Raw genomic sequence first — 18,848 nt, 5'->3', positions numbered from 1 at the left:
TATCTATAGTTAGCGAAAACTTGCTCAAAACCAGTTTTGATTTATGAAGTGATCGTACATTATAATAGATATAGCTAGTACTTATGTGGCCTAATAACTGTAACTGTGTTTAACGAGGAAAATACAAAAAAAAACAGTTTAGTTTTATTTCACAAGTTTTATTATACGGGGTAGGTCATTTTTGCGAATGTTGAAAGGTATCACAGTATGTATATTCATAACGCTTTCTTTCGGATTTTATCGGCGTTGTTGCCGAATAGGTCTAGTGTGTCGATTTTTTCTCACGAGATATTTGTCAATAACTTGGTCAATGTAAGATCTGTTCGTGTCTAATGTTCACTTTTACCTATCAAAAGTGATTTACCCAATCAATGAAGTTATCTGGTAACTATTTAGAGTATCATCTTCGGACTATATATCTATTAGGGTGACAATTGTTCGTCAGATTTGTAAACATGTATCATAAAGATATAAATTACAAAGTGTATCAATAATTACAATTCTACAGGAAAGTGAACATAAAAATATTCAAATTTACATTATAATTTAAACAGAGAAATGAGATATTCGATTTGTGTCTTTTTTATCATTTTCATACTTAACTCTTTGTATAGTTTCAGTGATGCGTGTTTGTCTTCTTCCAATTATTGTGATGTTGAGGGTTGGGGCCAATGGGGGAATTGTAGTGCTACATGTGGAGGAGGTAAACAAGTGAGACAAAGATATATATGTTGTCAATACAATACATTGATGGACTGTTTACAAGGCTGTGGTATTTCTTTAAGTTTGTGGAAAGCAAAGGCCACAGAAGAAAGAGTCTGCGGGAAATGCAATCCCCATGGAGTTTTTAATACCACACTTAATCGCTGTATTTGTAATGGCGGTTATGACGGTAAATGCTGTAAAGGTGAGTTTAAAAAACAAAATTGTTAGAATTTCAATTTGATGCTTTAAAGGGTGCATATATAAGGTGAAACGTCTCAACGAGACAATTTTTTTAAAAAGTTACATGTTTTTGATTTACAATCTTTTTTTCTTTTCTTTTTTTCTACTGATTTTAATTTGTCTGTTAGGCTCGATTTATAAATGTAACGTTCAATACGTTATAGCAACTTAAATTATTATAGAATTCATTTGTTACTTAAATGCAAGGGGTATTGAAATGTTTCCAGCCTCAACTAAGGTCTAACTCCCATTGCTATATATATATGAAAGTCAATAAACAAGAATTTATGAAAACTAATATACCCCTGTTATGGAACAGACTGTTAACTAGGAAAAAGCGAAACATATGACTAATCACTTATATATACTTTATGACACTTAAAACGATGAATTATTTAAAAAACAAAATCCACATATTTCTATTTTTTTCAAATCGTGCAAAAAGATTAATTTAAATTTCAACTGTTTTAATTGTTATACCCTTCCTAGATTTTAAACAAAAATCAACTCGTTTGCTAAAAAATATGGTAACTTCTAATAGTTGCTCTTACTTAACCAAACACTTTTAAAATGTCTTAACACAGATTATGTACCTGTCGAAAAATTGTATCATACGCCGGAGTGAAAATTCAGTGATATTAAAATGGATTCCAAAAATAAACGTCATTAAATTTTGTATTGAAGACCCATTTGTGGCCTTTGGTTGTTTACCCCACTTTAATCGGGTTATTGTCATTTTGACACATTCCCGATTTCCATTCTCAATTTTATTATATTTAATCAATGGTTTTATACCAATAATTATCTCTCATAAATGTTATTTCTATCATTTAAGCCAGAATACCAACAACCATTAAAACAACTACAGCTACAACAAAACCAACAACGTTGAAAACAACGCTTACAACAACTACTCCGACTACTACAACAAAACCAACTACGTTGAAAACAACGCTTACAACAACTACTCCGACTACTATAACAAAACCAACTACGTTGAAAACAACCCTTACAACAAATACTCCGACTACTACAACAAAACCAACAACGTTGAAAACAACCTTTACAACAACTACTCCGACTACTACAACAAAACCAACAACGTTGAAAACAACCCTTACAACAACTACTCCGACTACTACAACAAAACCAACAACGTTGAAAACAACCTTTACAACAACTACTCCGACTACTACAACAAAACCAACAACGTTGAAAACAACGCGTACAACAACTACTCCGACTACTACAACAAAACCAACAACGTTGAAAACAACGCGTACAACAACTACTCCGACTACTACAACAAAACCAACAACGATGAAAACAACGCTTAAAACAACTACTCCGACTACTACAACAAAACCAACAACGATGAAAACAACACTTTCAAAAACTACTCTGACTACTACAACTTATCCAACAGCGATACAAAAAGCACTTACAACAACTACTCCGACTACTACAACAAAACAAACAACGGAGAAAACATCGCGTACAACTGTAACAACAACTTCCCCAACTACATCCATTCCATCAACCACATCAACAACAAAACCAACAACGATAAAAACAATACTTACAAAAACAGCTTTAACTACTTCAGCAAAACCAACAACACAGATATCTTCATCAACGACTACAGAAACCACAGCATTAAAAACTACGACAACTATTACAAAAACAACTATAGACCCAACAACAACGAAACCAGTTACAACTAAAACATCCAAACGAAACAGTACGAAGACCACCTCAGCGACCAGCACAACCAAACCAACTTCTTCAGGCTGTTATGGGAATATCTGTCAGCATGGAACGTGTATGCAGACAAATCATCAGTATATCTGTGTTTGTTCTCCTGGATTTGAAGGACCAAACTGTGATTCAGGTAAATGATGCTTTAAAACATTCTATTTCTCAATTTTTTTAACAAACACTTATGGGTTTCTTAAATTACTTCGTATCACTTGGTCGTTTATAATGCTGGTGGAGTTTCCATATCGACCAGTAGTCGCAATATCTGCATGTATTATGATTAAGTTGGTCATACTTTAATGTTAACTTTTGACAGAACTTTTTTTCGATTTTTTAAGGATATTCTACCCAGGGAACAATTTTAGTTTTTTGTATAACATGCATTTCGGAGTTAAGTATGATGTCCGTAATCCCTGAACTTGTATATCTTTTTATTTAAAGGCCAGCTGAAGCACGCCTCCGGGTGCGGAAGTTTCACGCTACATTGAAAACCAGTGGTGGCATTCGGCTGTTTTCTGTTCTTTGGTCGGGTTAACTTGTTGTCTCTTCGACACATTCCCAATTTCTATTCCCAATTTTAACTTAGCTGTAGTTGGCAAAACCTTTCATAATTTTTACAATGCTCTTACTTTTTTTGTACTTTATGTGATCATTTTAGCCTTTTGATTCAAGCGTCACTGATGAATTTTGTGAAGACGAAACACGCGTCTAGCGTACAAAAATTTAATCCTGTGTCTCTGATGAGTTTATTTCCTACCAACAAGAACATCATAAATACCTTTCATTATAAATTGAATCGCTTTACGATAATCTGTATGTTTGATGTCCTTTGGGTTTATGTTAGTTTACTAGTTCAAGACACAACAGCGACTGTTCCTTAATTGGGTCTTATACATGGCTATAATTACACGCATGTGAAGAAAAGCAAACCAACAATTGAAAATATAGTTTTACATTTTACTCAATTATAAAGATCACATTTGTTTTGAATAGAGCAAATACAGAATGATAGATAAGGATTAATATTATTAAGAACTATTTTGAAACAATTCTTGGATTAATTAGTTTAATTAATTTTACATGTAGATATAGACAACTGTGCCGATGAGCCGTGTGAGTATGGAGTCTGCGCAGACAAGGTCAATGATTTCAGCTGTGATTGTATGGCGTTTTTCAAAGGAAAAATGTGTAACAAAAGTAAGTAAAAAAAAAATATACTCGTACTGTTTTCTATTTTTTTTTAAAACTAAAATATATAAAACAACTTTAATTTTAAATCAGCAGGGATATAAAGATATTATGAGCAGTTCGGGATACCCGACAGAAGGGTCTCATCTTTTGTGTTACATACTGTATGCCATTGCCAGCGAAGTTACAAATGAGTGAATAAGATCACTTCATGGCTGCATATATGATACACCATTAATAATATAACAAGACAGAACACGTATTCTACACACCTTGAATTTTTCATGTAAAAAAAGTTAAATATATTTATTCCATATTGGTATTATTTTAGTAGGTTTCTCTATATGAAATGGATTTTGAATAAGAAAACGTATTCACCTGGAGAAAAGAGTTTTACATGCAACGTTATGAAAAAAAATGTTTCATGTAAAATTTGTTTTGGTATATGTTTGTCATTTAATACATTTTCTTCTCTCGGAATATGGAATAAAACAATTACTGTCTTTTGTTTTGGTAAATATGCGGTTTTATTGACTTTTGAAAAACGGATATTCACTTCTGCCGTTGGCCTCAGTAAATATCATTTTTTCTAAAGTCAATAAAACCGCATATTTACCTCATCAAAAGACAGTAATTTTATAACTTAGTATTCATGTGCAATGGATTATTCTAGATGCCATGCAATTCTTTTACATGTACAGAGAAAATTATTACAAATTTGTTTGAATCTTTTTGATAATATTTAAAAGACAAGCCCTTTCACATAGATTATTTAGCAATGTAACCTAAGAAGTGCTTATTATAAATCATATTTTAACACATGTTCTATTACAGTGGAAGCCTGGGCTATTGCTTTCCTGTCTCTAGCAGCCTTAGCGTTACTTTTAACCTGTTGCTGTTGTTTCTGGTGCATTATGGGAACGTTAGTACTCTTGTATTAAATATTATTTACACCAGACATCTTTCGCAAAAAAAAAGAAAACACAACCCGAAATCTATTTGTCAGTATGAAAATAAGGATATATGTGTTATGATTAGTTATAAGACCTCTTATCACCAGTAAGGCAGAAATGTCATAGCCATAATGCACAACTACGACACAATCAAATGTAGAACAAAAAGCAAACGAGAAAACAACGAACCAATTTATTAAAACATTAAAGTAAAAATATATACACGTATATACAGCAATTAACTACAACAAACGAATAACACATCTGACTTTGGTTCGTGACACAGATTGATTGATTGTTGTCTTAATACCTTTTTCAAAAATATTGTGTTATTTCGAGACAGTCAGTTTCTATTGGTGGAGGAAGAAGCGGTATCCGGGGAAAACAACTGACCTTCATAGAGAAAATGCCGGGAAATTAATAGCCTCACTTTGAATAATCAATCCTCCAAATACCAAGGACAATTGTGTAACAGCACAAAATAAGAACAAACAGTAAAAATCGTTATTCATATTTTTTTTATCTTTTGTGTCGATTGGTTGCTGTCTCGACGACACCAAATAACTAAACAAATTGACAAGTAACTCAACATCAAAAACACCTACAGGGCATCGTGCTCCCCCCTCCCCAACACATATAATGTTTTAATTGTGTCAAGCTATTATATATCTTATACAATACAGAGAGATGCATCGTGCTTCTCAAAAACTAATATTGTCTTTTGATTTTGTTAAGCTATTATAATACAGAGAGATGTGTATAATTTTGAATAATTTTGAATAAAGATACATTAAATGAAATCATAGATCTTCTACATGCACGAAATTTGCTATAGGAAATCACAAGATCCCCCTCCCCCTAAAAAAACAACAACAAAACAACAAAACAAAACAACAAAACAACAACAACAACAAAAAAAACAACAAAACACAAAAAAACCCACCCACATGGTTATAATATCTAGAAAAATAACCCCAAAAATAAATTGATTAAATGAACGTAAGGTAGCTTATTTTGTTTTCATTTGCAGATGTGACCGAGATGATGAAAAGCGAAAAGTTCGACCATTAAAAGAAAAACCTCGACCAAAACCCGCAGAACGACCCCCTCGTTACGATTGGTTCTAAAGGCACTTCATCGACCGGTCATTCAGTCATTGTAGAATTATATATATTAACTTAAATTAAGTTATTATTATCAGTATAACGAGCTAACGCAGTAAAATCATTATTATCCTGGTGGCGACAGTAGAATTAATACGTAGCTCTGTTGTGTATTGTATGAAAAATAATAAACTGATAGACTTGTTCTAATATTTATTTTCAAAAACTTATCGATTCTGACGCTTACCTTGTTGGTCTTCAATGTTCTTTAACTTTGTACTTTATTTGGCTTTTTAACTTGTTTTATTAAATGGCATGAGTAAACTTGGCAAAACATTTTAGGAATTGTTGGTCCTCAATGCTCTTTAACCTTGTATTTTATTTGGCTTTTTAACTTGTTTTATTCGAGCGTCATTGATGAGTCTTTTGCAAATACAAAATTCCAATTATTTACACCTATTGAATTTAGATACCTGCATTTTCCAGGTAGACTTTTCGAGTAATTTGCTGTCGATAATTATAGGATTCTGATTTAGATACATTTTGTCTGTTATTGGGAAAATATAAAAAAGAAGATGTGGTATAATTGCCAATGAGACAACTGTCCACAAGAGACCAAAATGACACAGACATTAACAACTTAAAATTAGGTCACCGTACGGCCTTCAACAATGAAAAGCCAATTCCTGAACAATTTATTGCTTAGTGATTCAAGGAAACAGAGATTGACATATAATGGTTTAACCAAAGGGTTTAATAAACTCGAATGTATTAACAGGTGTAATACCACCATTGATGGTCCCCAATTAGTCTTTGTTAAATTTGCACATTTAAAAAAATGAAAAAAAAATGCAGAATTAATATTTGGTTCAGTTTTATCCTGTCAAGTTCCATAGAAAAAAGTTCACAGAACATTTCATTACAAAATAACCATCACTTGAAGTTAACTAAGCAAACTATCCCCCTTTTTTAACCTGTGTACAAGCTTTAGTACTCATGTAACCTCAAGTTTCCAAAAATAGAACATAAAAACTCCAAATAAAAAAATAATAGTACTTTGAAATACCGAATATTATCAGATTATTACATGTAGATGTAGATGTAGGATTAATTACCTATAAATGTCCAATTCATAGGGAACATTTGTGTTCTACCTATTTTCGTATTCAACCTGATATGACGTCCATTGATTTGGTGGTATATATATATATATCTTTATTCTCATCACCAAATACATAGGTACAGAGAAGACATGCATGTATAATACAATATATTAACTACATAAACATAAATATACAATATATACAACAACAGCAAAGACAAAAAGAACTTATTCAGGAGGACACACTCGCTTGTTTATAATTCGTATAAACTTACATAAATTAATGAGATCTGTCCTATTTGTAGACGACATAATTTCAGTAAATACAATAATGTTTGGCCTTACACTAAAATTTCGATTTATAAATTTATTTCTCTCTTCTCTAAAATGTGAACAATTAATAATGTAATGAAATTCATCTCCAATATCTAGCTTACATAAATTACACTTTCTATTTTCCCTTTCTATATTGTACCATCTTCCAAGTTCGACTGGAAGTTTATGGTTGCATATTCTAAATTTACATAATGTCAAAAAATCTTTTTCGTCTAAAATATTAAAATATTCTTCAAAACACAATAAATTCTTATAAATACGATAATTCAAGGCTTTGGAACAGTTTTGAATAGTATCGTTCCATGTTTGTTTGAACTGATCACACAATCTTACTTTAATATTATATTTCAACCATACATCATTTAAAAAGAGCTGTGTGTTCCAGATATAAGAAAATCCACATTCATCGAATATATTTTTAACACATATTAACCATTTAAAATCTATGTGTTTAGTACAATACAAGTGGTACAGTAGCTTATAAATAATACATGAATACTTTGACTGTTTTCCCATAATTAATCTAGACCAGTAGGATATCATCCTTAATTTTACATCAATAGAGAGTGGAAAACGTCCTAGCTCACCGTATATCATACAGTTTGGAGTGGAAGATTTCAGATTTAGGAGCAACTTACAAAATTTTAGATGAACCTTTTCGACAATATCACAGTTGCTAAATCCCCATATTTCTGATCCATATAAAAGAACAGGTTTTACAACTCTATCAAAAAGATCTAACTGACAAGAAACTGATAGGCTATGAAATTTTCCCCTTTTTAGTATCTCATACATCGCTTTTGTCCCTTTTTCAACTTGTGATTTAATCGCCTTTTTATAATTTCCCGTTTTTGTCAACAATATACCCAAATAGCTAAACTCTTGAACGATTTCTATTTCTTGATCATCTAAAACAAAGTGTAAATTGTCCGGTAATCTTCCATATGAAAAACATAATATTTTGGTTTTGGATACATTTACTTTTAATTTCCAGTAGTTACAGTATTCATTAAAAAAATCTAACTGTATTTGAAGATCTTCTGGTGTTTCAGACATTAACACAGTATCATCAGCATATAATAATAAAATGATATTGAGAAATACATCAAGTTCATGTTCTAATTCTTCTGTAACTGTCAAAAGGCCCTTACAGTCTTTTGTTTGTAAAAAAATTTCCAAGTCATTTAAAAAAACTGCAAACAAAAAAGGGGACATATTTTCCCCTTGCCTTACCCCATTATTACATGGAAAATAATCAGACTTGCTGTTATTAAAAATAATATTTGATTTAATATCTTTGTACATACTTTGAATCACATTTAACATTTTCCCATTTACGTTGTTTAATAGTAGTTTATGCCCTCCAAATTTTGTCAAAAGCCTTTTCAAAATCTATAAATGCACAATAAAGTTTTTTCTTTCTTTTCTTCAAAAGTTCAAACAAAGAAAGTAATATAAATAAATTATCCATAGTGCTATAGCCTTGCCTAAAGCCACATTGTGTTTCATGTAAAATTAGGAAATCGTCAGAATATTTGTTCAAACGCGCGGTTAGAATAGCCGTAAACAGTTTACCCAAACAACTGACAATGGTAATTGGCCGAACATTTTTAGGATTATTTCGGTCTCCTTTATTCTTGAATATTGGTATGATATTACCAACTAACCAACTCTCTGGTACAAATCCGGTATCAAATATCAAATTAAATAATGTTTCATAAATATCGATAAGCTGGTTCGAAGTTGCTTTTATGTATTCATTTATAACAGCATCTTCACCACAAGATTTATCGTTTTTCAAATTTTTAATACATTTCAAAATTTCTCCTTTTTCTATATACAAATTCAAGTCATAATTAAGTTGATTAACCTGCTCTTCGTCGAGAGGTGGTAAATCAGCTCCATTATCATCCGTTGGAGAAGCATTTAGATCCTTAAAGAAATCAAATAATTTCTCTATTGGGATATCCGGTTGTTTTTTACGCTTTCCCTGGTTAAGTACTTTCCAATAGTCTCTAGAATTTTTTGTTCTCAATTCTTTCAATTTTTTTGAAAGATTTTGTCGGTATAATCTATGATTTTTGTCGAGAGTTTTCTTGTATATGTTTTCCGATCCAGCCAAATTGGATCTATTTACTGTAGTTCGATTTTTTTTAAATTTTCGTCTAAATTTACGATAATTTTGTCTCGCAAATTTACATTCTCGGTTAAACCAGGGTTTACTCATAGACGATTTCTGACGTGTTTTCCCGTTTTTACTATGAGAAATGCCAAATGTAGCTTTTGCACTTTCTATAAAAATTTCACATAGTTTCTCAACATGTATATTTACATTTACATCAACCCTTGTTTTTTTCAGGTTATACAAAAGATCTTTTATTTTACCTTGGTTTATATTTTGCTGAAATTCTATCAATTTATCACTGTCCCACTTTCTTATCCTTTCTACACTTTCTTCTATATAATCAGGTACCTCACATCCTTCTACATTTGTTGCATACACACTAATAGACAATGGACAATGTACATCAGAAAATAATTTTGAAAAATCTACTACTTCCAAAGTACAAAATCTATTTATAAAATTCACATTACTAATGCAATAATCTACAACACTTGCATTCCTGCAAGTCAACTTTCCTTCCTTGTCACCATTTATCCTCCCATTAAGTATAAAACAGTTATTCCCTTTGCAAAAGTCCAATAATTAAGAACCATACCTATTTTTTCCAATATCTCTATTTTTTCTTTCCCTCGGAATATCTAAAAAGTCCAAAATGGACACACTATTTTCTATTAAATCAGAGAAATTATTTGAAGGATCATGTGAGTCTAAAGTAAGAAAATCTTTCTCTGATGCTGTTCGACCATTAAAATCTCCAACCAAACTGACAAATTTATATCGTGATGACAAGTCCAGAAACTCATTTTCAATCTGACTAAAAGCATCCCAAGATGCATAAGACGTGTACTCTGGTGGAATATACACAATTCCAAAAACTGTATCGGTATCAGTGTTCATAATTTTAGAACTTATCTTGAACCAAAAAACAAACTTGCTACATGTATCAATTACCTCAATGAAGTGTTCATATTTCTGTTTGTAACCAAGTAGTATTCCACCAGATTTCACTTTTGCAATTTTTTTTCTATTTTTAAATTTAAATATATAACCTGGTAGTTTTATTTCATCTCTATCATCAAGTTTGGTTTCAACTAAGCATATAATGTCATGACTTCTTAACAAAGTTTCAAATTCAGGATATTGTAGTTTTTTAATAATTCCACAACAATTAAGTGATAAAATATTGAGCATATCAGGAGATGTACTTTTTAAACCACTATTTGACATATCTAAATTTTCTGTATCAAAAGAAGCATTTGTATCATAGAAACTGTCTGTAGTCATAATTACATTTTTATCAATAACATTTTGATTGTCAATATTTTCGGTTTGATCAACCTCATCAATTTCACTTTTTAATTTTGTTTTTTGTATTACACCTACAATGATATGGACAGTGACTAGAAAACATAATTCCGTTTTGGTTGTTTTAGTGTCTGTATAAACTACTGGCTTAACACAACTACCGTGAAGAAGGATTCACCTTCAGTTGATGGTGAAGATCCTTTTGCTTAATCTTTTTTTTCTTCTTTCCCGTCCTAAAATTAGACTAACAAAGCCAAACATCCATTAAATTTTATAAAGTTATCTTGCTGTGTTGTTAGAAAACAAACGAGTTTCAGTTTCGTGCAAGAGTTATCTCGCTTTTGCCAAAACGATGTTTATTGCTTTAAGCAAGTTTAAACCCGACAAATTCTGTATAAACCTGTCCCAAACCAGGAGGAAGTGGCTAGTGTTTGCTGCTGTAGATCATATTTGCGTTTCATGCATTGCTTTGTTCACGAATCATATCGTTAATTGTCTTGTTTGAATTGTTTTACATTTGTCAATTCGCGTCGTTTTAAAGCTAACGATGTGCAATGGATTTTGCTCATTGTTGAAGGGCGTACGATGACAAATAGCTGTATGACAAATAATTCTGAATTTCTATGTTATTTGGTGTTTGGTGTAGAGTTATCTCATTGGCAATTAAACCACATCTTCTTGTTTTCATATTTGAAAAGAATCGTCAACATTTAAGGCTTTCGTCTTCTCGACCTACACGCACTGTAATATTGTTAAATGTATTTAATTTTGAATCAAAATTGTAGATTTTATGTAACTGGGGAGCAATATCTTCAATTTGTAATGTAGCATTTCCCTTTATCTGTATCCAGAATAAACATTTTCAACGTTCATTGTCTTTTTTATTGATTAAATTAGATTGCATGCTTATATATAGACAATAACTGTTTCGTGTCTTAAAATATCAGCTGTATTTGTACGAGGCTGGGAAACAATGTGTATGCGAGCTTTAAGCGAGCTATTACAACTGTTTCGAGCCGAGTACAAATATGTACAAATACAGCTGATATTTAAAGACACTAAACAGTTATTAATATATTATTTGTGTTTTGAAAGACACAAAAACACATGTTTTGCATTTATTTTCGATTTGAAATCCTTTGAGGCCCGTGTAGTTATACGATACAGTAATCACACATTCAGCTGAAGCCGGGTTCGGAAAAAACCCCATCTCGAATGGTCAACAATAATACATCGCTCAAGGTGAATAATTATCTATTCTAATATGAGGTCCTCATTACGCTTTGTAAATAAAGCCGTGTTCTAATGAACACAAAATATGTTTTACACATGCGCACAAACTTTCTGTAGATAGATATAGGAAGATGTGGTGTGAGTGCCAATGAGACAACTCTCCATCCAAATAACAATTTAAAAATTAAACCATTATAGGTTAAAGTACGGCCTTCAACACGGAGCCTTGGCTCACACCGAACAACAAGCTATAAAGGGCCCCAAAATTACTAGTGTAAAACCATTCAAACGGGAAAACCAACGGTCTAATGTATATTAACCTTATTTCCATCGTTATCCTTTAAAATATATACATTTAAGGAGCTAACATAAACTTTTATTGTATATTTTAATCGAGCAACATATATGTACCCTGCTTGTAGTTTTTTAATTTATCAAATATGAAATGTAAGGGACGACATCAAAAGTTCAATGAAGGATAAAAAAAACTTAATTCACATAGCTTTTTCACGGACCCCCTACCCCCTCTTAACTTAATTTGGTGAAAAATGTTTGACCCATATAGATATATGTAAAAATCAATGTGGGATAACCAAATCTTGCAGCAGTTCAACCCTCCACCCAAAACTATTTGAATTAAGTTTTTTTTTTTTTTTTTTTTTTTTTTTTTTTTATCTTACATTGATCTTTTGATGTCGTCCTTAATGTACAGACTCATCGGTGACAGTAAAACATGTTTTCGGTATTTTCGTACGAGGCGACACGCCCTATAAAAATACTGTATTTTTCCTATTAGAATCGAAATAATTCCCTTATGTCATGCTTTATGCTCATTTTAACATGGTTAGGCATTATATTTGACCACATTTTACACCTCGCTAACGCTCAGTGTAAAATATCTACAAAATATGATGCCTACCCTTGTTGAAATGAGCATAGAGCATGAAATGAAGGAATCATTTCTTAATTTTTACATAACAACTAATTTCAACAGTAAAAACAAATAACAAAACATAGTCCAATTTGAAACACTCAACAGAAGTGTACGAGTTGTCCTACGCTTTAGACTCGACATTTACTTAACATGCATACTGAAATTGACATTGTTGTTTTTGTTACACAATCATACACATTCAAGTTTTGAAATGGATAGTTGTCATCGAAGGAAAGACTGCTGTTAATGTGTGTATGTTATCAGAAAGTTGTTGTCATTCTTATTGCTCTAAAGAAATGTTTGAAAATAAACAGGACGTATAAAAGTAATCGTTAATTCGCAATTGATACGTCTTTGGAATGCGATTGCAATCCACATTCTGAGGTCACTCACGCAGGTTCATATAAAACTCAGTCCGGCAGTGGGCGGAGCTTTAAAGCGACAAAGCCGCCACGTAGCTGCTACGACATTGAACGCAACCTAGTATAGTATATACAGCATAGCGATATTATCTGTAGGCCTATATTTTTAAATTCTAAGAGACATCTGATGATCGGGTTTTCTGCTACTCTTACATTTATTTATGAAATGCTTCCAGCTAGGAAACATATTTGACACAAATCGTTGTTTTTCTATGGTCTCGAAGGTTGAGATCTCACAGGATTTAGACATGGTGTCGAATAGTATGATATTTAGTTTAAATCTATGTCAGGTATAAATTTGGCCAAAATGCAGCAAATGTTTGTAATTTGGAACTTAATATGAGTAAACTAAGTTTATGTTACAAATACTTATTACATTCAATTAATTTGGAATATATCATTGGAACACAGGAAACAATTTTACAAGAATTTAGATATAAATATATAACTACGTAAATTCAAGGACGATAATCGTATATATTCTATTTTTAAACGTTAAGTAATAATTTGTTTGTTCGATCTCTGCATGTCACTCATCTGTTAAGAATAAACATAGCTCTTTTGTGATACAAATTTACAATTTTAATAATACTTGCATTTATCTAAATTGTTACATATACATTAGAAGATGCTGTATGAGGGCCAAGGATACAACTCTCCATCCAAGTCACATTTTGTAAAAAGTAAACCATTATAGATATTAGTACGGCCTTTAACACGGAGCCTTGTCTCCAAATATAACTAGTGTTTTAAGTCATTAAAAAAGGAAAACCAACGGTTTAACTATATTAAAAACGAGAAACAAGAAACACTTACAATAAACAGGTTCCTAATGACTTCGGACAGGTGCAAAAACTGCAGCAGCGGGTTTAAACGTATTAACATGAGCCAACCATCACCCTAACCTGAAGTAAAAATGATTATACTGAAAGGGAAACAGAATCATTAAAGAAGAAGTACTGTTGCTGGGGATACGTAGCATTATGTTGTACTGTTACACCACTGTCCCAGGTTGGGATCCCGCTAACATGTTTAACCCCGCCACATTCTCTATGTATTTCAGGTGTCTGTAATGCATTAATTGTCATTTGTTTAATAGTTACATATTTACTACATAGTCAATCTGAATATTTCTAGTTTCTTTATAATAAATATTAATCTAATATGCACTCAACTTGACATTGACTAAATCAATCTTCTAATAACTTATTAGTTTGATTTTTTCATTTAAGAGATAACTGTATTGTATTTGAAGCTTTAAGGACGTCCATCGGTAGTTTTACTGTCGCAAATTTAGTTTACCTGGCGACGCGGAGCGGAGACAGGTAAACGGGTATTTGCGACAGTAAAACTACCGATGGACGTCCGCAAAGCTTCAAATACAATACAGTTATCTCTATTCTAATGCAAAACAAGTTCATTATTAAATTTCAATCATTATTTCAGTGTAAAATCTTCATTAAAGAAAATTCCGCGAAAAAATGTTATCTTCTTTGGTCCCTACACTAGGTGACGTCATAGTTATGCTTCCGGCGTCAAACATAAACACCGGGCGTTTTATGGCTTCTGTGCCGCTTCAAAATGTAATAAAATTTGATAAAAAGAAGATTTTTAGGCGCAACAAGTGAGTTGTTTTGTTTATTATTGTAGAAATAGCATGTCAATACATTCCGAAATTCAAAATGTCGGCTTCCCTAGTTACAGACAAGGAGATAGAGAATTTTACGCTTGCTGTCATCCAATCAGAACAATTGTTACAAAATAATTGCATTAGAATTTTTAATTGATTATTTTGAATTCAGCTTTATTTTACTTTTCATTATTTTGTTTGAAATCCGTGATAAAATAATTACGTTTTATGACCCAATGGGTCGGGTGTATTTTATTGCGTATTTAATATATCTATACTTTACTGAAATGTGATAACACATGTCACCTAAATAAAAACTTACTGACTTACTTACTAACTATTTGTTTCTCGTTCATTGTTTTCTACATGAATTAGGCCGTTAGTTTTTTCGTTTGAATTGTTTTACATTGTTATTGCTGTGCCTTTCACAGCTGACTATGCCTTAATTATTGGCTTTGCTCATTGTTGAAAGCGGTACGATAAACTTGTTGATTTCAGGGTCATTTGGTCTCGTGTGGAAAGTTGTCTCATTGGCAATCTTACCACATCTTTTTTTTTTTTTTTTTATATTAGTTGGATGTTGCATTAAAACATAAGCTAAGGGATATTAAACTCTATAGCTAACATAGGAACACTAGTTCCATATACGTCATATATTGCCATAAGGTAATTTTATGATTGTTTTGTACCTTGCAAATGGTAAAGGTATGCTTAATGATAAATGAAGCATCAACAAACATATTTCATATATTTGTGATATTGCTAAGAAGTTGGCATAAAATCAAAACTGACCATGTAAAAATGATTATGCAAATTCCCGTCACGCACAAAGAAAATTCACATCATTACCAATGCTTAAAATATTTGTAAAACATTATTTTGATCTCTTGTTAACATGAATGAATATAATTTTGCATTTGATCGTCGCGTTAGATTACTTTGATATTTATAGAGGAGTGTGTACCCATGACGTTTTTTTTTTAGATATTGAGCTCTCCTATATGTAGCGGCATTAGTCTTTTTACTGAAATCTACAAGGCTGTCTTTTACTTGCAAGATATATGTCACTCTCTTAACACGAGTTAGCTTAGTCATTATATCAAGTTTAAAATAGTTCTACTCCCTCAAACTAACCGGCTTCCGTAGAGAGGTTCTTGTACTACTTATAAGACTTAATTGTATAGGCATTAATTTCAACTTGCCAGGCTAATGATATTACTATAGAAAAATACAGAATGGGTACAGACAGTATTTACCTGTTTAAAGGTAGGCAGATTATACAAAACAATTGGTCAGGGTATGTTATTTAAATGATATACTTTTTTTGATTCCTGTAAAATAACAGGTTGACTGTATTATGCAAAACGTATAGGAATTTGTCCTCAATAAAGGCAACAGTAGTATACCGATGTTTAAAACTCATAAATCGATAGGATAGAAAAAAAAACAAATCCGGGTCACAAACTAAAACCGAGGGAAACGCATTCAATATAAGAGGAGAGTGACGACACAGCATTAAAATGTAACACACACAGAAACGAACTAAGCATTAGACAAAATCCGATGAGAATAACACATATAACATCTAAACTAAATACATGAATTTGGGATAAAAAGTACCGTGACACGTTTTATAATAATGTGAATCCACACTCAAGTGTAAGAAACAAAAAAGGAACAAACGACACAGATGATATCGGAAATGTTTCTTGTGTCGTAACTTCAATACTTCCCCTTTTCACGAATGTGACCTACCGAGTTAGAATTTTTACCTGTATTCAACTTAAGCAACACGACGGATGCCACATGTGGAATAGGATCTGCTTACCCTTCCAGAGCACGTGCGATCACCCCCAGTAGTTGGTAGGGATTGTGTTGCTTAGTCTTTAGTTTTCTATGTTCTGTACTATTACTCTATTGTCTGTTTGTCTTTTTATTTTTAGCCATTGCGTTGTCGCTTTATTTTCAATCTACGAGTTTGAATGTCCCTCTAATATCTTTCGCCCCTCTTTTACTACATACATGTATACATGTATATGCAAAACAAAGATATCATTGATATCAATTGAGAAAACCATCATAATTTGACAGTCTCAGATGCCACTGACCTAGTTCTGCGACGGAATATATACTAGATTGTTTGCGCATTGTTTCTTATTCATAACATTTGTATTTTTCTAGGGGTAAACATTTTTAAGTTGTTTGTATATACATTGCATTGAACGACAAATTTATGTGACGTTTAAAATTTTCTGACGTCAGACATGCTTATCAATGAATGTGTTTGTAGATAGAGTTTTCTTGTGTTCTGTTAAATTGTTCCTTTAAAATTGTTACACGATGATGACTGCTGTACCCATATTTTGACTATTTTATTTATTATAGATATAGGAAGATGTGGTGTGAGTGCCAATGAGACAACTCTCCATCCAAATAACAATTTAAAAATTAAACCATTATAGGTTAAAGTACGGCCTTCAACACGGAGCCTTGCCTATGTCTGTTTAGTTCTAGCATCATTGTAAATATAACGGTATTTGATGAGACTGTCATCAAAGTGAGAGGTTTAGCGCTTTAAAACCATGTTTAATCCACCATTTTCTACATTTGAAAATGCCTGTACCAAGTCAGGAATATGACAGTTCTTGTCCATTCGTTTTTGATGTGTTTTGTCATTTGATTTGGCCATGTGATTATGGACTTTCCGATTGTATTTCCTCTAAGTTCAATATTTTTGTGATTTTACTTTTTTCTTACCTCATGCGAAATCTTTTTTTTCTGTTTGCAAAATGTTATCTGTTTTGTACTTGTTTGGCTAATAAAACTTGATCTAAGCGTCACTGATGTGTCTTATGTTGACAAAACGCGCGTCTGACGTATTAAATTATAATCCTGGTACATATGATAACTATTGACATCACTGGGTCGATGCCACTGCTGGAAGCTGTTTTGTCCCCGAGGGTATCACCAGCCCAGTGGTCAGCACTTCGGTGTTGACCTGGATATCACATATATGGTCATTTTCCTTTTGTAATTCTTGGTCGTCAATGCTCTTCAATTGTGCACTGGTTCTTTATAACTATTTTGATCTGAGCTTCTCTGATTAGTTTGCGTTTATTGCCCACAGTACAGTGTTCAATAGTAATCAGCTAATATGTCAATGGTCTCGTGTGCAAAGTTGTCTAATTGGCAACCCTACCAAATTTAAGTTTTATAATGACAATTGTTTGAGAACTAAAACAAAGAATACGACAATTCAATTTTCATATTATAAACTTTTCGTTTTTATGTATCACATTGTGAGAAGCACCTGCAGATGTATGTTTCTCGAAAATATTACTGCAGATTAAAAGAAACTAACAAGAACAAACAAACACAAAAGATATAAAAAGGACAGCAAACCTCTATCAAGGAATTATGATAGGAAATACAAGCCCTGTCATATCGTATCAATTGGGAGATATATTCTAATGTAACATATATCTTTAGAAAACTGTCTGTTCTATTTTGAAAAAATCTTATTATTATTGTTGTTTTCTAAATCTGGAAATCTGGATGTATAAGAAGCCTGCTAACCATGTAATGTATCGAAGGACTAGTTTGTAACGTTGCATTGAAGGGAATATATGGTAAATATGTCTTGTATTTAAGTATTGAATGCTTCTTTTTGTAAATTTATTGAGGTGTAAAAGCGTTGACCGAAGTACATTTTGTATGAAGCGCGGAAGCGCTTCATTCTAAAAATGTACGCACGGTCAACGCTTTTACAACCCTATAAAGTTACAAAAAGAAGCATTCAATACTTATAATTACA

General features: G+C 32.1%; 1 protein-coding gene across 1 annotated transcript; it reads left to right on the top strand.

Moving 5' to 3' along the window:
• Positions 1-750: 750 nt before the first annotated feature.
• LOC134723117 (salivary glue protein Sgs-3-like) lies at positions 751-6,090 on the top strand. Its single transcript, XM_063586758.1, has 5 exons — positions 751-907; positions 1,781-2,836; positions 3,790-3,900; positions 4,726-4,813; positions 5,875-6,090. The coding sequence occupies exons 1-5, from the start codon at positions 751-753 to the stop codon at positions 5,969-5,971; spliced, it is 1,509 nt and encodes a 502-aa protein (XP_063442828.1). The 3' UTR covers positions 5,972-6,090.
• Positions 6,091-18,848: the final 12,758 nt, after the last annotated feature.

The sequence above is a fragment of the Mytilus trossulus genome, chromosome 6 (assembly GCF_036588685.1).
Source record: "Mytilus trossulus isolate FHL-02 chromosome 6, PNRI_Mtr1.1.1.hap1, whole genome shotgun sequence".
Classification (NCBI taxonomy): Eukaryota; Metazoa; Mollusca; class Bivalvia; order Mytilida; family Mytilidae; genus Mytilus; species Mytilus trossulus.
Note: the sequence above shows the minus strand (reverse complement) of the source record. Positions and strands in the feature narration are given on the sequence as shown.